Source organism: Danio rerio, chromosome 16 (genome assembly GCF_049306965.1).
Source record: "Danio rerio strain Tuebingen ecotype United States chromosome 16, GRCz12tu, whole genome shotgun sequence".
NCBI classification, from domain to species: domain Eukaryota; kingdom Metazoa; phylum Chordata; class Actinopteri; order Cypriniformes; family Danionidae; genus Danio; species Danio rerio.
In genome coordinates, this window is record NC_133191.1 from 48,244,732 (window position 1) to 48,270,794 (window position 26,063).

Sequence of the window (26,063 nt, forward strand, 5' to 3'; positions counted from 1 at the left end):
AAGATTCCTAAACTGTTCTAGCTCCTTTAACTAATAGGGCTCTTTTTTATGATCTAGTCTAAAGGGCAGGCACAAAAAAGGGAATGGGACAGAAAAAATAAGGTTTGAGCCACGGCGCATGGTCCAACAGGGTTGTGCTTATTCTCTTAATGAGTTATGGATGTGTTTTAAGCAAAAAGTGCATTTAACCAATTAGAGTCTCCTCTCCCATTCACTTTAAGAGTCAGTTGCGTCGCAGCATGGCGTATTTGCTATTTACATGGCGGATTTTGTATGTGGAAAACTAAAAGCTTCACTAGCGAGTAAGGATAAAGAACAAGGCTCCTCCATTCGGCCTCTTTACTTTCTCTTTACTTTACTTAACTTTTACTCTTTACTTTCATGAATAAGTAAACATTGTTGTACACATTCTGCTGAAGACATCAGTACCCAACAGTACATGTTAAATTTAATTTAAGTGCAAAGATTTGTGTCAAAACTATTTCTAAATTCTGTTCTAATTTCCAGGAAACAAACAAAAAAACCATAATCATGAAATGTTGCAAAAAATCTTAGTTATATCCAAACACATGCCCCATATGGTGACGCATACGTCTCCAAAACAGTTGGGCAAATCTAAACTTGATTTTATTCAAACAATATAAATTTGCATATAATATAAAATACTACTACTAATAATAACATTAAACAATTGCAGATTGTCATGAATAAACTGAAAAGTGTTTTTTATATTTTTGTAGAAAAATAATTTTTGTAACATTTTAATCCTTTGTTTTCTTCATATGTAAAGATGTTTGTGTGTTGCTGTACATCCTGTGTGTATTAAGCAATGTGTAAGGGTTTGCACCCACATATCAGCCGAATAACGTGCTTTGCGCTGGACTTTAGACCAGCTTTTAGTTGGTCAATGGCATGGTCTATTTCAGTTACTCAAAATAGCAAAGTGACAACAATGTGCCTTAACACACCTCCTTTTTAGGTCAGTACACCCATGAGTCCACAAAGTGGCGCAAATGGATTTGCTTGGTAAACAACATGGGGGCAAAACAAGAAAATTATGGTTGCGCCAGTCTGAAAATAGCAACAAATCAGGCCATACACATCTTGCACCTTATTGCGCCTGGTGTATGTTAGGGCCCATAGTCTCAAAGCAAGACAAGACAAATTAATGAATACAGTTTTTCATAATTAATTATGACAAAATGACAATAGTTCTATCGCCTCACAGAAAGAAGGTTGCTAGTTTAAGTCCTGGCTGGCTCAGTTGGCATTTTTCTGTGGAGTTTGCATGTTCTCCCTGCGTTCGCATGGGTTTCTTCCGGGTGCTCCGGTTTCCCAACAAGTCCAAAGACATGAATTGGGTAAGCTAAATTGTCCGTAGTGTATGTGTAACACATATGCTGGGAAAGTTGGTGGTTCATTCCGCTGTGGCGACCCCAGATTAATAAAGGGACTAAGCTGAAAAGAAAATGAATGAATGAATTATACATAATTATTATATTATGCATTCATATTATATTAATTATCCACACTTTTGGGTTTTAAAACCTCTTCATTTAAAGTCTTAAAACTAGAAGATTATCAAACATTCTAATAATATTTCCTGTGTCTTTTATTTTATTTCTTATTATTTGCTTCTATTATGAATTTTTTCAATCAGGTCCACATTTTTGATTATAAATCCAAAATCCTGTATGTATCAATTTTTTTGACCAACATAACAAGCCACCTCCATTCCCTTGTGCACTAATTTGATTAATGTCTCCAAGTTTCTCTAACGTGTGTCAAAAACAGGCAGCAATGAGAGGCCATTATAAGAGGTGTAAACTTAAACCAAATAGACTCTTTTGTTTTGCTGACTGGAGTGGTTTCTGTACTTTTGAATGCTTTTAATTGGGTCACAAGTCTGTGTAATTGCTGTCTCCTCCTTTCAAGAAGCCCAGTGTGGCGACTAAGAGATAAACTGCCAGTATCCAATAGGGAGAGTCTGTGCACCTGAAGATGACAGTGGAGACGGTATCAGCGTTTGCCAATGCCAGCCGGATTTCCACATCAAAAGGGCGTCTCATTAACGTGGCCTCACTCTGAAATGAGTTCCGTTATATCTGACGAAATGAGTCACTCCCCGTTGCAGGAGAACAGAACGGAGAAGCTGAGTGTCCTGCTCTCATCAGATCAGAACACGGGGACACATGCAAATGCTCAGATCATCACAGAAATCTTCTAGCACTTTAGAGGTGACTTACAGGGCCTCATCATATAGGACCATGTGCGACATATATGTTTTTATAGCTAGTTTCAGTCTGGTGCAGTTATTATTTTCACATAATGTGGCATGTTTTTGTAGCGAAATAGCTTAATGTGAATTGAAGTTTAATTTGAAAGGGGCTTCAAAAGAATTAACTCTTTAAATCCAAACAAACGAATCGTCCAGCGATCGTTCGAACATGCAGTTGACTTCAACTATGGCTATTGCTATCAATAATAAAAAAAACATTTATGTTAAAGCAGGGTAATAAGATCGAAATTTAAGACATTAGATTCATAAACATGTGCAATGTGTAATGATGTAAAAACCTCAGATTTTATAAGACCAAACTAAGCCTTCTATGGTTGCTTTAGGGCAGGGGTCACCAACCCTGTTCCTGGAGAGCTACCTTCCTGCAGAATTCAGTCCCAACCCTGATCAAACACACCTGAACCAATTAATAGTACCTAAAGCAGCACTTGATAATTACAAACAGGTGTGTTTGGTCAGGGTTGCAACTGAAATGTGCAGGAAGGTAGCTCTCCAGGAACAGGGTTGGTGACCCCTGCTTTAGGGTAACATTTAGTTTACACCAGTTCAGTGGTAATCTGGAGGCATTACTTGCGTTCTTTGTGTGATGTGAAGAGCTCCCTCTGTTGAGCTGGGTTCTCATGTGGTGAGCTGGTGGTCAGCTCTTTGTTCTGTGTGGCTAGGAGTGGGGTGGAATCTGTCAGTTCAAGTTTTGAGGCGGTAAAAGGACTAGTCGTGTTGACTTCTGGTTTCACAGCGCATTAAACTTAACTAGACTCTCGACGGAAAGAAAAGAAAAAAGGTATCGAAGATTGGAATGTGAAAGCTTTGCAGTTAACCCATTTTTGCCAGGGTTCATGTCTGTTAACTGGACACGAAGAGAAGCTGTCCTGAGCTGGAGCAGAACAACTCTCTCTCTCTCTCTTGGAGTTACTCCCATTGCTCTGTTCTTGTTCAGGAGCTCTGCAGTGTTCTCTGGGGGCCGGCATTAGTCACAAGCTTTTATAAGTGTAGTCTTGTAACACTCTCAGGTGCTGAGTTGACCAATAAGAAAGTTATTTTCCCATAGGAAGTTTTATTTGTCTTTGTTAGGAAGCTTGGCGATTTGCATATGCATCCTGGATGACTTTTGATAAAGAATGTTTAAGGTTCTTAAAATGGTAATATAAAAAGTAAACGATCGCTCATTAGCTCTCCAGGGACCTCAAACATGAACTATCTACAATCTTGTTTAGCTGTAGTAGTGTTAAAACATTGATTAAAACTGTAGTAATAACACATGAGCAAGAGACTTGTTGCAAAACACCTGATTGCACAAAGAGTTGAATAAAGATTTACATTAAAGCATAAACCCTAAGCAATGTGGTATAGGAGGTGGACCATGTTTCTGTCCATTTCCGAGCAGGCATTCCTTTCCTGTACTAAATACCTTTAGAATTGAATTACACACTAACATATTAGTCTTTTGTGCGTAGGAGAGGTTGATGACGTATTATTTGTTGAATAAATAAAACATAATTATGTGTCTGATCCGCCACATTTGTAACATTGTTTAAATACCTTTAGAATTGAATTACACACTAACATATTAGTCTTTTGTGCGTAGGAGAGGTTGATGACGTATTATTTGTTGAATAAATAAAACATAATTATGTGTCTGATCCGCCACATTTGTAACATTGTTTAAGTACCAAATGCATTTGTGCTTTTGGGTGTGTTGGACTGAAAAGGAGGTATGTTAAGGGCGGTGAGGGTGTTGTTGCCGTGTTGCTATTTTAAGGTAACTGAAACAAATTTTGTCATTGAACAACTAAAACACTTTGGTTGTTGTAATTTAAGGTGTGTGTTAGTGATGAGCGAGTCCAAAACGCATATACAAGTTGCTTGTTACACAAACAGGGATGCACAGCAGTACAGAAATATCTATAAATTTAAAATAATGTAAGGATTAAAATGTAAATATAATAACTGCTACCTCTTCCCACAGCTTTTATTTTTACCTCAGGGGACTAATCTGACTTGTTCTGTAGATGGTCTTCTTGCTTATCTCAGGGACAAATGCAAATGCTCAGAAATGGTAAGATAAAATCGTATAGCTCTTTAGAGATGACTTCTATGGCCTCATCATATAGGACCATGTACGTTTATTTTGCTAGTTTCAGTCTGGCACAGTTATCATTTTCACATAATGCAGCATGTTGTTTAGGTAGCAAATGCTTTTGCGTCCTTGGGTGTGCTGGTCTGAAGAGGAGGTGTGTTTAGGCGCATTGTTTTCGTGTTTTATTTTGAGACAACTAAAACAGACTCTGACCAACAAACAGCTGCTCTAAAGTCAATGGCACAACTTTTTTTTGTTGTTGTATTTTAAAGTGTGTGTTATTGATTGGCGGGTCCAAATGCACATACAAGTTGCTTATTACAGAAACAGGGATGCACAGCAGCACAGAAATATCTTTAAATATAAATAATTACACATTGAAATGTAAAAGATTAACAAGTGAACCATTCAGTTTCAGCTCACAAACTTCAGCATGCAAATAGTGGATCTGACTTGACAAAAGTTTACGCTTAAAGAAAATGGAAGATAAGACTCTGCCTGGTTTAATGTACGTTATGCTCAAAACACACCCACAACTCATTAAGAGAATAAGGATAATTCTTTTAGACCATGTGCTTGGCACGCTAAACTTTTTTCCCCCCCATCCTTAAAATAGCAAAATGAGATTCGAACATGCCCAAATTTAACTTACACTGTGCACTTTAGACCACATGCTTAGATCAGGGGTCACCAATCTCGGTACTGGAGGGCCTGTGTTCCTGCAGGGTTTAGCTCTAACCTGCCTCAACACACCTGCCTGGATGTTTCAAGTATACCTAGTAAGACCGTGATTAGCTTGTTCAGGTGTGTTTTATTAGGGTTGGAGCTAAAATCTGCAGGACACCGGACCTCCAGGAACAAGTTTGGTGACCACTGGCTTAGATTGTTAAAATAGAGCCCATAAAGTTAAATACATTCATCCTGGAAAATCAATTTTAAGTACCCTATTACCCTCTTTTAAATGTTCCTTGTTTTGTTTAGGAAGATTTGCATCACAACTTGTATCCAAGTTTCAAAAATACTTTAAAGGTATTATTTACTTATTTTTTTCATTGTTCATAAATTATGTCCTTCAGAAGAAAGTTACTTTATTTGTTGTGCAGTTTGATCTTTTAAACTCTGCTGTCCTTTTAGTTACAAACATTTACATGACCCACAGCATTATAATATAAAAAAGCATAATATTAGTTAGGTGGCCAACTAATTGATATACCAGCTTGCAGAACATAGTGTATCAGTAACAAACCAGCTTCCATTACTGTGTTTTCATGATATCAGGTAGGATAACTTGCAAACAGATGGTCTTTTTTTATTTTCCTTTTTTTTTTGTGGTGACAAAAAGAGCTAAAATCAGATCCTACGAGGTTTTCACAGTACAGACCGTATTTTTGCTTTTGAAGGAACAGAAGCAGCTGTCAGAAAACCCCATGCTGGCATTTACACATAAACATGTCAGGATTGTCAACTTTCAAAGTCTCTCTCTCTTGAGAGGGATTTCCCCAAGATAAAGTCTTCTCTGTCTGTGCATCCCATTTATCAAACAGCAAAATGAAGCTCATGAAATTTTCTCTGGCTCTTTTCCCCTTTCCTTCAAAATGTTACACTTTAAAAAATATCCTAAGATGTGACTTTGAAACACTTTTTCCTAAATAAGCACACTACAGCGTATAACTTCATAATGTTCTCATCAAACTTCCAATATTTATTAAACTCTTTTCTAAGAAGTCACTTAAAATTAGATTGTTTTACGATTTATTTGTATACTCTCTGAGATGTAATTGAAAATAATGAATTTCCACATCTACATTACATTTTGCTATTTATATGTATTAAATACATTCAATTGATTTAGGATTCCCATATTCATATTTCAGATCAGACTGCTTACTATCACGGTAACAGATGTTTACAGCCTTTAAAGTGCACAACACTGTATAGGTTAATAATACAGATATTATTTAATAATTTACCATCATAGTCATAAATCTGATGTTACACGGTGGCTCAGTGTTTAGCATTGTCGCCTCACAGCAAGAATGTTGCTGGTTGGAGTCCTGGCTAGGTCAATTGGGATCTCTGTGTGGAGTTTGCATGTTCTCCCCATGTTGGCATGGGTTTACTCCGGGTGCTCCGGTTTCCCCCACAGTCCAAAGACATGCACTATAGGTGAATTGAATGAGCCAAATTGGCTGTAGTGTATGTGTGTGCATGTGAGAGTGTATGTGCGTTTCTTAGTACTAGATTGCAGCTGGAAGGACATCCGCTGTGTAAAAAGCATGCTAGATAAGTTGGCGGTTCATTCCGTTGTGGCGAAGGGACTAAGTCAAAAACCTATTAGAGGTTTTCTTCTTTTAAATACAAAAGTTTTTTGTGTTAAATGCTGAAAACCTCACAGCAAGAATGTTGCTGTGTGAAGTTTTGTGTGGAGACATCCAAAGTATTTGTTTTTCCTACTATGGAAGTCAGTAGTTACATTTCTAACATTTTAAAATAGCTTATTTTGTATTATTAAAAAAAAAAAAAAAAAACGCATAAAGATTTTGAACCACTCAAGGGTGAGCCCATACTAAAAACATTTTTATTTTGTGGTGAACTATCTCTTTAATATACTGTAGTGCATTAAAGGTGGAACAGGTGATTGTTTTCAGAAACATTTTTGGTTGTGTTGGTTGAAAATCTATTCACATTCTGATAGTAATAATTAAAATAAATGATCTAAATGTGTTTATATGTGTTTTTATGTACTGGGTAAGGCATAAAACAAATTTGTTCATCCAATTAAATATTGACGGGCCGAATCAAACGGGCCAAATCAAATCACTTTTATTGTCACATCATCAGCAGCATGTTTGAAAGATTGATGAGACTATTTTCAATTTTATAAGTGACCTTTTACAACATTGATAATGTAGATTTTTATTTAGTTTAACAACAAAACATCAATAAATAGCGCCTAATAGATCCGCCTAGACTGCTTTACTGAGGTGAAGATAGTTTTTATATTGACATTGGTTCATTTTTGAACATTGACAACCTGTGTCGCACTCCCTATATTGCTTACCGCTACTATGAATATTCAGTCTGAAATAGCATGCAAGTATGGCTAAGTAATAACTGTAATTCCTGCATGCTGCTGGCCAACCACTAAGCATACAGTAGTCGCTTTAGAACAGCGTGTGAGAGAGCAACGCCCGATTCACACGGGGCTTCAGCGTCAACGCTTGACTGAAGGCGTGTCTGAAGTTGGGGCTGAAACGATCGTCATAGACACCACTGTCTAGCTGGTGTATTTGCATACAGCGATCTGATTGGCTGACGCTTCAATCGGCGCTTGAAAAGTTGAGCTAGTCCCAACTTCTGCAGCGAGTAACGCCTTTGAAGCGGCGCTGACGGATCCACAATGCAGTTCGGCAACGCCTGACGTCACCCATTCAAAGTGAATGGGAAGCGTTGACGCTGACGCCCCGTGTGAAAGACAATCAATACTTCCATGCATGAAATATTGCACATTATGACAAGTTTTGCTTGCTAACTTAACTGAAAATGTGCTAGATATAATGCCGTTTTCTGTTTTCAGAATTGTATTATTAAGTACTGTAAAGTTTTCTAACTGGCGAATGACATGTTCTAGTGGGTCTTTGTGATCTTTAATGTGCACAGCAGGGGGGAGGGATTGTGTTTTAAACATATTATGCTAAGCGGTTAGCATTTAGGCAGATCACCTTCTGCACCTTTAAATGTAGAGTACGACCAAAACTCATTTCAATACTTTTAAACAAAAGTATTGCAGTCAGCAACAAAAAAAATCTATATTTATATATTATACTGTTTATTACATTTACTCTGTATACTTGAGCTGCATGATTTGTGCAAGGATGTAAATGTTCATATTTATAATCATTTGTATTGTATTATTTAAATGATGTTTGTATTAAGGCTAATATTAGTGAGATTCAGAGAAAGCATTTACAGTAGTTGTTATTTTTAATTCCTTTAAGATGGATCGGTTGAATTAAGAAACTTAAACCATTTTAACGATTTGAGGAAACTATAATTAACCCAGAGTGAGCATTAATTTCATATTCTGCTCGTGCTGAACTGTGTAATCTAGGGGAAATGCTTAGCATCCAACAACACAGCGGTTCGCCAGTCTCCAGTGATAAAGCTGAGTGTGAATGTACCTTTTATTGGCTCTAAAGTGAAGCGAGACCCTGCTGAGCTGAACAGGCCACTGAGGTGCGAGAAGATGATCGATGAAATCTTCACAGTCAGACACATCTGTCACAGCCCGCCATGATATTCCTCTCACAGACGCCTCTAAAAGACTAGAGTCAATAGAAGAAATCAATCCAGTCGTCTAGTGCCTTTTATAACATATACATATGAAAGAGTCATTGTTTGAGAATTGCTCTCCTTGTCTTGGACGCTTTTTGTACCTTTTTCTCATCAAGATCCTGTTGGGATGACATTGGTCTAACTCCAATAACAATAAATTAATCAGAGATTTTACTGCTGTCAGTTATCAGTAATGAAATGAGGTGATATTAGCTTTGCTCAGCTGTTAGTGTTTACATAGAATTACAGTGATGCATGACTGCCCTCTGCTGACTATTCTGGGAATGACACGTGGCAGTGTTTATATTCAGTTAATGCACAGGTTTCAAACTCAGCTCCTGGAGGGCCAGAGCTCTGCGCAGTTTAGGTTAACCCTAATTAAACACACCCGATCAAACTAATTTTGTTTTAAAGCTCCATGTAAGTGTTTTGAAGTAGGATTGGAACTAAACTCTGCAGGTCTGTGGCCCTCCAAGAACTGAGTTTCACACCCTAAATGGCTAGATACGGTTAGGTTTGGCAGAGATAGTTCAATTAAAAAAATAAAATTTTACTCGCCTTCAAGTGGTTTCAAACCTTAATGAGTTTCTTTTTGCTTTTGAACACAAAACAACAACATAATAATATTAAAAAATCTGTAACAATTCAAATCCATAGTAGGAAAAACAAACACTGCTTATTTAATTGAATCAAACATGTTGTAATCTGCATTACACATTTACACATTACTCTGGTCATAACACTTTTGCAGACATGCACTTCTGTAGTTGACCAGTAGTTTTTGTTATCTACACACTCATCATGTCATTAATTCATTCATTTTCTTTTCGGCTTAGTCTCTTTATTAATCCAGGATCGCCACGGTGAAATGAACTGCCAACTTATCCAGCATATGATTCACACAGCGGATGCCCTTCCAGCTGCAACCCATCACTGGGAAACATCCATACACACTCATTCACACACATACACTCTGGACAATTTAGTCTACCCAATTCACCTATAGCGCATGTCTTTAAATTTGTGGGGGAAACCGGAGCACCCAGAGGAAACCCACGCAAACACGGGAAGAACATGCAAACTCATCATCATCATATCTACAGACTGAAAATATAGGCACATGCAGATGACATCATCATTAAATTAATAATAATAAAAAATTGCTGCTGACTGAGACAATACCATTTTTTTTTACTGTGTAATATATTTTTAAGCCCTGCAAATGACACCAAGACACATACAAAGTTTTTTAGCATTATTTGCCTAAACATTTTGTATTTTTAAAATGTATTTTTAGATTTTATTTTCTATATAGCTTTTCAATTATTGTATTACTTGAGTAGCACAGCTTACAATTTAAAAGCTGTCCATTTCAGACAATCCAAAATGTGAAATTTACACTTTAAAAGATAAAGACTCATTTTTAGAAATAAAGTTGAATTTGTAAAGAATAATATAACAATCTAAACACCTCTTTTACACCAAAAAAGGTTCTTTGTGTGTTAAATGTTTTATATAGAACCAACAAATATAATATTTTATTATTTTGAAATAGTTTATAATATTTTACATATTATATTTTACAAGTACTTGAGTCTTTTTTTTTATTTTTTAGCTTAAATCTTTTTTTAATTGGCAATTTTTAATCAGAGAGTTAGTACAAGTGAGGAAAAGAAAAACCATAATACATTAATTTCACAATATTGAAGAAAACAAATACTGAGTGGTAATTAAACACATTCCATACTCTCTGAACCATATTCAGGGGAAAATAAAGAAAGTAAACAACAACAACAAAGAAAAAACAAAACAAACGAAACAATAACAAATATAAATAAATAAATAAATAAATAAAAGAATAGTAATAATAAATTAACAAATGACATCTATGGCGACATGGTGGTGCAGTGGGTAGCACGATCACCTCAAAGCAAGAAGATCGCTGGTTCGAGCCTTGGCTAAGTCAGTTGGCATTTTTGTGTGGAGTTTGCATGTCTTCCACTTGTTTGCGTGGGTTTCCTCCAAGTGCTCCGGTTTTCCCCACGGTCCAGAGACGTGTTATAGGTGAATAGGCTAAAATGTCTGTAGTGTATGTGTGTGAATGGAAGTGTGTGGGTGTTTCCCAGTGATGGGTTGCACCTGGAAGGGCATCCGCTGTGTAAAACATATGCTGGATAAGTTAGTGGTGCATTCCCCTGTGGCAACCCCAGATTAATAAAGTAACTAAGCTGAAAAGAAAATGAATGAATGACATTGAATAAAGATGTTGTATTCTGCATGTCATGCCGGTAGTTGGTAATGCCACTTAGTGACACACATGCACTTCTATAACTAAACAGTTGTTTTTGTTGTCATGTAATCACTCATGCCTATTAGACAGGAAAAAATAATGCACATGCAAATGACATCACTATTAAAATGATAATAATAATAAATAAATACATTTTTCGTAGTTTGCAGAGACAATAACATCATCTTATTTTTTTCTTTACATTTTCTTTATTTTTTTTATATTACTATGTAATATATATTTAAGCCATGGAAATGGCACCAAGATACACACAAAGTTTTTGCTTTATGTTGCATTATTTGCGTAACCGCTTTGTGTTTTTAAAATACATTTTTTGTACTTATGAATTTGCTAGGGGATGCTTAATAAAATTTCACATTTTGCTTTTAACAGTTATAGATTTTCATTGTTGTACCATACACTTATTAAATAAAGTTGAATTTTGGAAAAATATTATAATAATCTAAATCTTCTTTACACATCAAATAGCATTATTTTTGGAACAGAAAGGTTCTTTGTATGTTAGAGGTTTTATATGGAACCATCAATGGCAATAAATATCCTTTCCTTTTTCATTTCCAGGCTCATTTTACATCCATACAGACTCGTTGTGCCTTCCATACAGTCGATATCTGGGTCTTGTGGGAGCACTTTTAACTTAGCTTAGCATAGATCATTAAATCAGATTAGACCATTAGCATCTACATCAAAAAAGTGAAAAAGAGATTTGTTAATTTAACTCCACTGTGTACTAAGTCTAAGGGGAAATTAAATATTACATAATATCATTGTGCCTGCTGTGGACATCATTTGGCAGCAAAATGCCCTAATTGTTACACTTAAAAAAGAGTTTAGTTCTTATTCATATCGACCTATAAAAATATTCAACTTTCATAGCACTTCACTTTTTCCACATTTTTTTATGTTACACCCTTAGTCCACAATGGAATAAATTAATTTATTTCCTCGAATATATATATATATATATATATATATATATATATATATATATATATATATATATATATATATATATATATATATATATATATTTTTTTTTTTTTTTTTTTTTTTTTTTACAAATTTATTAAAAATAAAAAACCTAAAAAATCACATGTACATCAGTATTCACAGCCTTTGCTCAATACTTTGTTGATGCACATTTGGCTGCAATTACAGCCTCAGTCTTTTTGAATATAATGCCACAAGCTTGGCACACCTGTCTTTGGGATTTTTTGCCCATTCCTCTTTGCAGTTTCTCTCAAGCTCTATCAGGTTGGATGGGAAGTGACAGTGTACAGCCATTTTCAGATTTCTCTAGAGATGTTCAATAGGATTTAGTTCTGGGCTCTGGCTGGGCCACTCAAAGACATTCGCCGAGTTGTTGTGAAGCCACTCCCTTGATGTTTTGGCGAGGTGCTTTGGGTGATTGTCCTGCATGCAGATAAACCGTTGACCCAGTCTGAGGTCAAGAGCACTCTGAAGCAGGTTTTCATTCAGGATGTCGCTGTATATTGCTACATTCATCTATCCCTCTATCCTGACTAGTCTTCCAGTTCCTGCTGCTGAAAAACATCCTCACAGCATGATGCTGCCACCACCATGCTTCACTGTAGGGATGGTATTAGACTGGTGATGAGCGGTGCCTGGTTTTCTCCAAACGTAACGCCTGGCATTCATTACAAAGAGTTTAATTTTTGTCTCATCAGACCAGAGAATTTTGTTTCTTATGGTCTGAGAGTCCTTCAGATGCCTTTTGTCAAATTCTAGGCGGGGAGTGGCTTCCGTCTGGCCATTCTACCATACAGGCCTAATTAGTGGATTGCTGCACAGATAGTTGTCCTTCTGTAAGGTTTTCCTCTCTTCACAGAAGAACGCTGGAGCTCAGACAGAGTGACCATCGAGTTATTGATCACCTCCCTGACTAAGTCTTGGTGGTTCCAGTCTTCTTCCACTAATGGATGATGAAGGCCACTGTGCTCTTTGGAACTTTCAGAGCAGTAGAAATTTTTCTGTAACCTTCCCCAGCCTTGTAAGGTCTACAGACAATTCCTTTGTCTTCATGCTTGGTTTGTGCTTTGACATGCACTGTCAACCCTGGGACCTTATATATATGTTGTAAGCTGATGAAACATCTGAAGAATGATCAGTGAAAACAAAATGTACCTGAGCTCAATTTAGAGCTTCACGGCAAAGGCTGTGAATACTGATGTACATGTGCTTTTCTTTTTAATAAATTTATAACAGTTTCAAAAAATCTTTTTTCACATTGTCATTATGGGGTGTGTGTAGAATTTTGAGGAAATAAATTAATTTAATCCATTTTGGAATAAGGCTGTAACATAAAAAAATGTAAAAAATTTAAGCGCTATGAATACTTTCCAGATGCGCTGTATATACCAAATAAATATATAAGTAAACCAAAGGGTGCTACTACAGAAGAAATACTAAAACTAATGAAAAACTTTCACTTATCAGTTCCTGGATTCTTTTTTACTTTGATGTAAAGAATATTTGAAAAATCTGAAGAATCGGTTTGCACTGTAAAGAACATTTCATGCAAGGTTCGATGGAAGTTAAAGCTTCTTTGCGGAATCATCAACCACCAGACAATAAAGTATCTTTACAATTTGTCAAATCTGTTTGAACCAACAACTGTAAATAGTCTGTTTGTAATAACATCGTCTCTTCTTTGTGTTGAGCAGTCCATCTGGGCAGCTCTAGTGGTCATACAGGACATAATTTGCTATGCAAATTCACATGGACTCTTATCAAGCCCAGAAAGTGCGTGTGTGTGTGTGTGTGTGTCAAAATGAGAGAAACATTCAGACAGACTCATGTGTTGGTTCTTACAAAAGAAACAGACTCCATTCAGCCTGCACTAATCCAGATGGGAAGTCAAAGAGCAGAAAGTCCACGGCACCAAAGTCATTTCATCACTTTTTTTATTCATTTAGATAGTTTTCTGTCATGCTTAAGGAGGGAGAGAGAGAGAAGGCAAGGGAAAATGACCAGCGTTGGTGAGGCGTTTTGCTTGACACGACTTCTTCCCTCCGTCTGCCTGCCGTTATCTGTTTAATTCATCCTCCTATCTGGGCTGTCTTTACCCTCGCTAAATTTCCCTTTGACACGCATGCCTTCCTGCGCATAATCCAGACCTACCGGGCAGAATTAGCAGCTAGCGGAGGAATTGATAGAATGAGGAAATGGAGAGAATAGGACAGGTGGAAATAAAATGTCAGGGCGAACGGACTGATTTGACTCCGAATCAAATTGTCAGGCTCGATACAGGCCGTGTTTTGGGGGAAATGCTGACAGATGAAAAGGTGTCAGGGAAGAGCGGTTCGAAGAAAAGGGGGGGAAAATGACACGGAAAGAATGTTTAAAAAGATGAGCTCCAACTTTCAGTCTTTAACTTTCCATGTTGAACTTTTGATGGAAAGTAGAGCATTCGGATGTGTATTTTTTTCTGTGAACTATTCAGCAGCTTTTGGATCTTTTCTTATCATTTAATAAGGTTTTATTAGTTATTGTTAGTTCGTGTAGTTACTAACATGAACTAACAATGAACAGCACTTGTACAGCATTTATTTATCATAGTTAAACATTTACTAATGCATTATCAAATTCCAATATAATTATATTTTTTGTTGCTTGTTCTTGGTAGTAAATACATTAAGTAACATTATACAAATACAACCTTTTTGTAAAGTCTTCCCATTTATTATTTATCTGGATATTTGTACTGGTGATTTTTGAGGAAAAATAATAATAAATATCATTATTAACCTGGCAAATTGCTAACCAGCCAAGTAAATGTATTGTAAACATTCAGATGCTAAATGGCTTTGAGATCTATAATATGAACATTCATTCATTCATTCATTCATATTCTTGCAGTATGTATTTTTTATATTTGTATTTATAATTTGTTATTACTTTATTATACCCCATTAATTTCATATGGGACAAATTATGGAGTTGGATTTGGAGAGGACTTAACCTTGTAAAACGTGTCTTGACCACTCCGATAAAAGAGCTATCTGAGAAATCATTTTTTTTTTAATGTGTTAATGTAAAAATAGGCTTATTTAAGTTATAGGTAGGGACAGACGGAATCTGCGGATGTTTTTTGCTATTTCTGCTGAGAATTATTGGTAAACATCTGCGAATTTCTGCAAAATTATTTTGGGAGTATCATACATAAAATCTTAATATCCAAAATAAAAAATTATATCTTTTTAACTTTTATATTTAAAATGCAATTCTAATTAGATTCACTTTATTTGGTAAACGAAGCCAGTCTCTCATATAATATATCTACTAAAAGACAGAAAATATTACTTTATAAACTGTATTTTAAATAAATCAGATGAACAAGGACATATTAGTCAATAATATGTAAATAAACAAAAAACATAAGTAAATAAACAGAATTAATGATGGGCTAAAAATCTGTGGAATTCTATGGAAAATCTGCGTAATTCTGCGCGCGCAGATTCCGTGTGGGCCTATAGGTAATATTTTTGTAATATATTTTTGTTTTACTTTAGCAGAAATCTCAGTACAGTCAGTTCAGATTAACCAAAACCTAAAAATGTGGGTTCTTTGGTGACATTTTTTGGTGACATTTTTTTTTTAAATCTGAATTTCAAAGCCACTTTTTGATGGCAGTAAGAGTGCGCGGGGGGCTTTGATTTTTATTGGACAAATAAGAAATGTTCTGAATTTTAGTATTAACCGTTCATTACATGCATTCATTCAAAAATTAATTTCCTTATTTTTTCTTCAACCACTTAAAATTGTTGAATCAAGTTCTCTTTTTGTGTGTGTGTGTGTTCAGATAGCAGACTTCAGAGGAAAAAAGTAGACAAGTTTTAAACTGCGCAGATTAAGGCAGGGGTGTCAAACTCAGTTCCTGAAAGGCTGCTGCCCTGCACAGTTTAGTTCCAACCCTGTTCCAACACACCGTCACACTGCGGTCACACTAGAGTTTGTGCCTGCGAAATTCTGTTGTACGGCTCTGCGAAAAGGGGCGGGATTAAACAATACGATTATAGACTTTAAAAAAGGCAAACAACAATTTTCTCCATATTTTAAATTTCTGTCCAGAAAGGTCATGCTTTGATCTACTATTGGTCTCACACAGTCACGTGATGCTATTTCGCAAGTTAGAGTTCACCAAGCTTGAACTTTGCACCGCAGCAAACTACGATTTTATTTATTTATTTATTTATTTATTTATTTTAATTTGTTTTAAAAAAAAAATATTTTATTTTTTTATTTTAATTAAATTTTTTGCCCAAAAATGTTTTGCAACGTCTCCTTTTTTGTTGTGTTGTATAATTTGCTTTTACTTGTGTAAAGCACTTTGTTGCAGTTCAACCTTGGTTGTAGTAAAGTGCTATATAAATAAAAGTTGATTTAAGTTGATTGATATATTAGAATATATCCTAATTAATTGATACGATTTACTTTTACATATTTAGTTACCATATTTGTTAATAGTCTTCACTATTTTTATTATTTTTTGCAGTATATTAAGTTCTTACTGTAGTTTGCATTTTCATATTCATTCATTCATTCATTTTCTTGTCGGCTTAGTCCCTTTATCAATCCGGGGTCGCCACATCAGAATGAACTGCCAACTTATCCAGCACATTTTTACGCAGCGGATGCCCTTCCAGCCACAACCCATCTCTGAGAAACATCCACACCTACATTCACACACACACACACTCATACACTTCGGACAATTTAGCCTACCCAATTAACCTGTACCGCATGTCCTTGGACTGTGGGGGAAACCGGAGCACCCTAAGGAAACCCACGCGAACGCAGGGAGAACATGCAAACTCCACACAGAAATGCCAACTGAGCCGAGGATCGAACCAGCGACCTTCTTGCTGTGAGGCGATCTCAGTACCTACTGCGCCACTGCGTCGCCGCATCTATGGGGAACAAAGCCCCATAAAGAGACCAGATTACAGGCTGCACCAATCAGCACCCATCCAGAATAGCACTACCCCAGCAACCAGACGGCAATTCATTAGCAACCTCCAGAGCGTCATCATAAGTGTGTGCTGACGTGACTGAAGTATATTTTTGTTAACACGTCTGCATATTCCTCACAAGTGTGTTGATCAGTGTTTCTGTCATTGATTCATTCTTTATAAATGAGCTGTCATTGTGAAGCATTAGACTGCGCAGCGAGGAGTCATTTAGTCCTTCATGCGCTGGTAATGACCGCTCAATTAATGCAGTTCATCACTGGAGACGCCTGTCAGTGAGGCATACAACACAGCTCTGCACTTTAAAGTCAGCTTGAAACAGAAGTTCAGATTGTGTCTTCTTTTCTATTTTGTTATATATTTGAAATAAATGGTTTTGTGGTGAAGAAAAAGTGTAGGCGGGTCTTATTTCCAGTTAATACAGAATTAATTGGATGGTTGTGGTTTGCTATTGATGGTCTTGCCTGTGTGCCATTTAACTTATCGTCATATTTTTGATTACACATCAAGTACATACACTTACCAGCCATTTTATTAGGTATATCTTACTAGTACTGGGTTGGACCCCCTTTTGCCTTCAGAACTGCCTTAATTATTCATGAAACTGAAGAAACTGAAAATATTCCTCAGAGATTTTGGTCCATATTGACATGATAACATCACAGAGTTGCTGAAGATATGTCAGTTGCACGTCCATGATGCGAATCTCCCATTCCCTTTGAACTGCAGCAGATTGTCTTGACCATGTTTACATGCCTTAATGCATTTAATGCCTTAATGCATTGTGTTTTGCATATGATTGGCTGATTAAAAATTTTCGTTATTGAGCAGTTGTACCTAATAAAATGGCCAGCCAGGGTATAAAACAAAACACTCGAAATAGGGTAAATCACTACAAATCACGTACACAAATTGTATCACAAGTTTTCTATCATGTTAACATATGCAAATTAGGTGTCATTTATTGAAATATGTGCTAATTTTCATATATTTCTAGCACACAAATCTGAACATTGGAGTTCAAGTTAGATTCAAAAAACATATTTAATAGTTTTTCTTTCATTGTACAGTTGAATGTTTTTCATTGATTTAATGAAATTGATGGGTGACTCGGTGGCGCAGTAGATAGTGCTGTCGCCTCACAGCAAGAAAGTCGCTGGTTTGAGCCTCGACTGGGTCAGTTGGCATTTCTGTGTGTGGTTTGCATGCTCTCCCCGTGTTTGCGTAGGTTTCCTCCGGGAGCTTTGGTTTCCCTCACAGTCCAAAGATATGCAGAACAGGTGAATTGGGTAGGCTAAATTGTCCATAGTGTATGAGTGTGTATGGATGTTTCCCAAAGATGAGTTGCAGCTGGAAGGGCATTCGCTGCGTAAAACATGTGCTGAATAAGTTGGCGGTTCATTCCGCTGTGGCGTCCCTGGAATAATAAAGGGACTAAGACGAAAATAAATGAATGAATAATGAAATTAAAGGCATAACTCAGAAAATAAAACAATACAAAAATCACAATCTCTCAAATCTCACTGTTAAAATCTTCAGAATATAGATATGAATAGAAATTTAAAGTTTGATCTATGCAAGTGTTATGTAACTGGAAATGCATGACCAAATGCAGGAGAAAAAAATAATTTTGAGAAAATGCCCTTTAAAAATTGATATTGTAATTGACTTCTACACATGTGAATGGCTAAAATGCAGCAAATGAAACATTTGAAGGTACATTTTTAATGCAAAATCTGAAATGCCAGAAATCTCAAAATGTAAAGTTTTAATTACAGAAATCTCTGAACAGAAATCTCTGTTATTGCCAACAGTGTCTCGTCTGAATAATACCAATATATAGGTGTGATAATTGTGTCCTCTGTTTGTGTGTTTGCAGGTACTCTCAGCTCATCCCATCTCTGCAGATGATGCAGTTCTCCGCAGCCGCAGGTTTGAGTCGTCTGCTCATTATTCTGGGTGTGCTGAAGCCGCTCATTCAGGGTGAACACATCTCGGAGGAGCTCCTGCAGCGACAGGTCAGACTTTATAAAGTACACTGGGCTCAGTTTAAACACTAACTTTAATATTTTAACACACTTGTGTTTGTTTAATTTGCTTTTTAGCAGCTTATGTGATCATTTTTAAATATTTGCTGGTTAACTGTGTCAGATCAGTATACAGCTCAAGGTTCAGGTGTTTCTTCTATTTAAAGTGTACTTAAACAAGATCCAATGAGTTGGTTAAACCCATCCATTCATATGTTGTTTTATGAACAACAATCATTCATCCATCATTTTATAAAGAAAACATTCATCCTTCAATCCATCTGTTCTTTTACAAACAAAAAACATCCATCCATCCATCCATCCATCCATCCATCCATCCATCCATCCATCCATCCATCCATCCATCCATCCATCCATCCATCCATCCATCCATCCATCCATCCATCTTTTCTTTATAAACAAAAAGATCTATACATACGTCCTTCCATCCATCTTTTTATATTTATTCATTCATTCATTCATTCATTCTTTCTTTTATAAACGAAAATAATATTTTCATTCATTTTTTCATTCATCAATCTATCGGTTATTTTATATATGAAACATCCATCCAATAATCAACCCATCTGTTTTTTTTTAATAAAAAAATTCATCCATCCATTTTTATTAACAAAAATCTATCCAGCTTTTTTATTAACAATAATTAATCCATCCATCATCAATCCGTTTTATAAGCAAAATTCATCTATCCATCTGTTTTTATAAACAAAACATCATTCATTCATTCATTCATTCATCCATCCATCCATCCATTTATCTGTTATTTATGAACACAAAACCAACCATCCGCCAACTGTCTGTCAGTCCGTCGCTTCATCTATCCATCTGTTTTTTAAAAACAAAAATTAATTGATCTGTTTTTTCTAAATAAAATGAATCCAACTGTTTTTTCATAAACAATAATCCATCCATCTGTTTTTATAAACAAAAATTCATCCTTTCATCCATCCAGCCATTTTTTAATAAAAAGTATCCATCCATCTATCATCCATCCATTTTTATAAACAAATTTCATCCATCCATCTGTTATTTTATAAACAAAGTCATCCATCCATCCATCCATCCATCCATCCATCCATCCATCCATCCATCCATCCATCCATCCATCCATCCATCCATCCATCTGTTCTTTTATGAACAAAAAACAACCATCCATCTTTTCTTTTATAAATAAAGTAATCATTCATCCATTAGTCATCCATCTGCTCTTTTTTTAAACAACAAAAATCATCCATCCATCCATCTGTACTTTTATAAACAAACCAATGTAAGCTGTTGACACAATTGTGTATCTCCGCTAATGAGACACCACCACCCCAAAACAAATTCAAGTCACCCTTTTTTTAGATGTCAACAGATGAAAGTAATGCTCAATTGATGATGCAGAGACAAAAGCCATCTTATAAAACTGCTACACCAGGACCACTTGATGGCGCTGTTGCTTAAATTACAGCTGCCTCTGGTTCCCAGCTGGCTGAATGGCAGGGAATTTGTGGAGAACAAGAGACGCAGTTTAATGATCAGTTGTCTAAGATGAGCAAGTTTCCAGGGCTGTGTTAGTGTGAGAGTCAGACTGACGCGGATCGCCTTCAGACAGGGTTTCTCAGGTCACCATGAAAAACAGTCAAGGTATGAGGCCGCTCTCTTCGCTCCAGTTCCACCCAATTTCATGCACGTTAACATGCGGCCACGAATATGCAAAACATTTATTACAATTTTGAATGGCCCCTCTTCCCCTCAAAAAGCTACAGATTCCCATTTACGACATGAATCGAAGGCTGACCCGAGGAGCGGAGAAAGGTGATTTAGAGAAATGTTTTGCCTTTATAAGGAGGTTGAAATAATTAATGCACAACAGGACGGTGGTTATGACTAGGTGTGTGTGTGTGTGTTTTTTTTTTTATACATGCCCATCCTTCCTCTCTATCTGCATAAAAACAGACGCAGTGTTTTTAAGACCTCTGTCTCATTTGTCTGGGAAAGATTAGAAGCATAAAGCGAAAGCAATATGTTTCTTTGTAACGGTAGATTTCAACAAAACAAAACAAAACCAGCTTTAAAATATCTGCATGTTTGCTTGAGACAAGAACAACTTTGCTTGTGTTGTGAAGTCCGGTACTTTTTACAGTAGTTAGTGGGAAAGTGTCATTTTATGTTTGCAACTTTACAGTAGAGTAGATGCTTAGGAATTATATATTTGTCCTGCATTTGGCAACATCACATCCATCTACAATATCATTTTTATGCATCAGACTTTACAGTGATATATATATATATATATATATATACACACACACTGTGAGTTAAAGGAACACTCCACTTTTGAAGGAACACTCCATTTTTGTTTTCGAAACAGTTGAGTTTTACCATTTTGTGAAACCTATTCAGCTGATCTCCCAGCCTGATTTCACAAGAAAAGGCAAGTATTTAATGTTTTGTCAGTTTAGTGGCTATTTCGAATGAGTTCAGTTATACGAAAATGTATGATTGTAAAAAGAAGGTATGGCACCCAAACCCCATCCCTAAATCCAATTTGCTCATTGGGGGATAAGCAAATCGTACTAAATTGTACAGTCGTATTTACTTAAAGTATTTTACATTTTGTCAATTTAGTGATGATTTTATATGAGTTAAGTCATTTGAAAATGTAGGATTTTAAAAAGAAAGTGTAGCACCCAACCCAACCCCACCCCCTAAACCCAACCGTCATTGGGGCATGAGCAAATCGTACTAAATTGATCGATCATATTTACTTATAGTATTTTACATTTTGTCAATTTAGTGGCTAAATCATACAACTTTGTATCAGTTCAGTTGTACAAAAATGCACAATTTTAAAAAGAAGGTGTGGCACCCAACCCTACGTCTAAACCCAAACACCAGTGGGGAAAGACAAATTGCACTAAATTGTACGACTGTATTTACTTAATTATTCTATGTTTTGTCAGGTTAGGGGCTAATTAGTAGGAATTCGTTGGAGTTCAGTCGTACAAAAATGTATGATTATTAAAAAAGGAGGTGTGGCATCCAACCCACTCCTAAACTCAATCGTCATCGGGGGATGAGCAAATTGTATGATATACAAGTTCAGTCGTACAAAAATGTACGATTTTAAAAAGGAGATGGTGCACTCAACCTCACCCCTTAACCCAACAGTCATTGGGAGATGAGCAAATCATACTAAACTTTGCAACCATATTTACTTATTTTATTTTACGTTTTGTCAGTTTATTGTCTAATTTGTACAAATTCGTATGAGTTCAGTCTTACAAAAATGCACGATTTTAAAAAGGAGGCATGGCGCCCAACTCCACCCCTAAACCCAATCATCATTGGGGATGAGCAAATTGTACTAATTTGTACGATTGTATTTACTTGTAGTATTTTACGTTTTGCCAGTTTAGGCAAGGCAAGGCAAGTTTATTTATATAGCACATTTCATACACGATGACAATTCAAAGTGCTTTACATAAACAAGAATAAAAGAAACAAGTAAAATAAAAATAAAAACAAATAATAAAAATGCATAAAAACAAAACATAAAAACAGGTAAAATGTGATATGAAAGAATAAAGAAGAAGAGAAAAACATGATAGTGCAATCTGTCGGACGCAGCACAGTGCTCATTCAGTAAAGGCACAGCTAAACAAATGTGTTTTCAGTCTTGATTTGAATGTGCCTAATGTTGAAGCACATCTGATCATTTCTGGAAGCTGATTCCAGCAGCGAGGGGAATAGTGGCTAAAAGCCGATTCACCCTGCTTTGACTGAACTCTTGGAACTTCTAGTTTATATGATCCTAAAGATCTGAGTGATCTGTTAGGTTTGTATTCAGTGAGCATATCTGTGATGTATTTAGGTCCTAGGCCATTTAGTGATTTATAAACCAGTAATAATACTGTAAAATCTATTCTGAATGTAACTGGCAGCCAGTGTAAAGACCTGAGGACAGGTGTGATGTGCTCTGATTTTCTGGTTCTGGTTAGAATTCTGGCTGCAGCATTCTGGATGAGCTGCAACTGTCTGACGGTCTTTTTAGGAAGACCAGTGAGGAGTCCATTACAGTAATCCACCCTGCTGCTGATAAAAGCATGAACAAGTTTTTCTAAATCTTCACTAGAAACAAAGCATCTGATTCTTGCTATGTTTTTGAGATGATCGTATGCTGATTTACTGACTGCTTTGACATGACTGTTGAAACTCAGATCTGACTCCAGAGTCACACCAAGATTCTTGACCTTATTTTTTGTCGTTTGACCTTTAGTGCCAAGGTACGCATTTACCTTGAGAACCTCATCTTTGTTTCCAAAAACAATAATTTCAGTTTTCTCTTTGTTTAACTGAAGAAAGTTTTGGCACATCCAATTGCTCATTTCATCAATGCATTGGCAGAGGGTGTCAATGGGGCTGTAGTCATTAGGCTGTAAGGCTAGGTAGATCTGAGTGTCATCAGCATAGCTGTGGTAGGAGATTTGGTTCTTTCTCATTATTTGGCTCAGAGGGAGCATGTAAAGGTTGAACAGGAGAGGTGCCAGAATCGAGCCTTGTGGGACTCCACATGTCATGGGTGTCCACCTCGACCTATGGTCACCTATACTGACATGGTAACCTCTACCTTCTAGGTAAGATCTAAACCATTTGAGGACCGTGCCAGATAGCCCAACCCAGTTTTCCAGCCTATCCAGAAGTATGCTGTGATCGACAGTGTCAAATGCAGCACTGAGATCCAACAATACCAGCACTGTTATTTTACCTGAATCTGTATTTAGGCGTATATCATTGATTATCTTTATAAGAGCGCTCTAAGAGCGCAGTTTAGTGGCTAATTTGTACGAATTCGTATGAGTTCAGTCATACAAAAATTTATGATTTTTAAAAAAGGAGGTGTGGCACCCAATACCGCCCTTAAACCCAATCGTCATCAGGGGATGAGCAAATTGTACGATTTATGAGTTCAGCTGTACAAAAATGTATGATTTTTAAAAAGGAAGCGTGGCACCACACCCTATCCCTAATCACAAACCATTATAGGGGATAAGCAAATTGTAATAAGTTGTATAACATATAAGTTCAGTTGTATGAAAATATATGATTTTAAAAAGGAGGCGTGGCACCCAACACCACCATAATTGGGGTTTGAGCAAATTGTACTAAATTGTATGATTGTATGTACTTGTAGTATTTTATGTTTTGCCAATTTAGTGGCTAATTTGTAGTAATTTCAGTTGCACGAAAATGTATCAGTCTTAAAATAAGCCACGGCACCCAACCCCACCCCTAAACCCAACCATCATTGGGGGATGAGCAAATTGTACTAAATTATACGATTGTATTTACTTACAGTATTTTACGTTTTATCAGTTTAGTGGCTAATTTGTACAAATTCGTATGAGTTTAGTCGGTTGAAAATGTACGATTTAAAAAAGGAGGCGTGGCACCCAACCCCATCCCTAAGCCCAAGCATCATTGGGGATTGAGCAAATTGTACTAAATTGTACAAATGAGATTGTTTGAATTCACACAAATTACCCACTAAATCAAAAAGTTACAAATTAACGTGAAATAGCATTGGATCTCCGGGTCTGGTAGGAGCACTTTAGCTTAGCTAAGCATAAATTATTGAATTAGATCAGACCATTAGCTCAAAAATGACCCTCCTGTAATTAAACTGTGAACTAAGACTGACAAAAAACAAACGTTTTTAAAGCTGATATGGCTAGGAACTCTCATTCTCAACTTTTCTGCCATGTCTGCAGCAGGCACAATGATATTACGCTGTGCCTAAAAATAATGATGATTGAGATTCACGGCATGTTATTTACATGTTCTGATCTCTCGTTATTTAGAGATGCCTAGGTATATCACGATTTTCATTCTATGGCACTTTTAAAACAAAAAAAGAAATAATTAAAAAAAGAAAAGGGTTCTTCATACAAGAACGCAGACAATCAAATAGCAATTAGTGGCTGCATGATGCTTTCATGTCTCACAGAGAGGAATTGTGACCCTTAAAAAAAGCCTGTCGACATTTAATTTGACTGCTGTGTCTCTCAGAATGGAGGATTGTTCTTCAGGAGAGGTTCGCTATTGACTCAAGTGTTGACTTGACGCTTTCGAGTGCTTCTGTCTGAGGTCACAAATACACATTTACATCTGCATGTCTAATGTAATGACCAAAGAGGGAGAATAAAATATTTGAACACTGTCATCGTGGTTTCTTGGTAAATGCAACCGTTTCAGCTATCAAGGGAGATCTGAAGCGTTGACTTGCAAGTTTTGCAGTGAGAAGAGTTAAAATAATGCTTGTGATTGATTTATTTTGTCTTTGTTCAGAAATATCTGCTGTGTAACCCTGCCCACCAGAGCGCTGCAGTGGATGAGCATTTCTTCCTCAATGAAAGCGCATCTCAAGTCAGGTAAGACACATTTCATAAAAAAAGCAAACAATTAAAAATAGATAGATATACTTTTATTTGGATTTCTGACCTTAGGATCCTGTTTTATTTTGGCAAAAATTCTATTTAAAGGGATAGTTGACCCCAAAATGAAGATTCTGTCATGATTGACTCAACCTTTACTTGTTTTAAACCTGTTTGATATTCTTTCTTCTGTTGAACACAGAAGAAGATATTCTAAAAAATGTTGGAGACCTGTAACCATTGACTTTTATAGTAGGAAAAACAAATCCTTTAGAAGTCAATGTTTACAGGTTTTAAGATTTCTTCAAAATATAGAAACTCATAAAGGTTTGGAACAATTTAAGGGTGAGTACATTTTCAATTTTGATTAAACTGTTCTTTTGATTGTTTTCTTTTTCTTCCAAATTGTTTATCCCTTGATCTTATTTTAATAACCAAACGCATATTCATTTTATTGAAATCATGACATTTAAAAAATACATTTATTTCTGTTTTTTAAGAGGTTGACAATGTTTTTTCTTCAAATAATGTTTTATTTCTCTTAAGATCTATCTTCCTTAAAATATTCTTTTATTTTTTATTAA

At 36.1% G+C, this 26,063-nt stretch overlaps 1 protein-coding gene across 8 annotated transcripts in view; it reads left to right on the plus strand.

Annotated features, from left to right (window-relative positions):
- Window positions 1-26,063, plus strand: part of si:dkey-122a22.2 — a 53,862-nt gene that overhangs the window by 19,554 nt on the left and 8,245 nt on the right. For 6 of the 8 annotated variants that reach the window (XR_012392505.1, XR_012392503.1, XR_012392506.1 and 3 more), the window contains exons 8-9: window positions 18,892-19,030; window positions 25,394-25,476. Coding sequence is in view for 2 of the 8 variants with exons in the window: in XM_009292612.4 (XP_009290887.1) it covers window positions 18,892-19,030; window positions 25,394-25,476 (222 nt within the window). In the remaining 6 variants the exon portion in view is untranslated. Of the gene's footprint in view, window positions 1-18,891; window positions 22,465-23,879; window positions 25,000-25,393; window positions 25,477-26,063 lie in introns of those variants that run through there. The other 2 variants (XR_012392508.1, XR_012392507.1) reach the window with 1 other exon arrangement.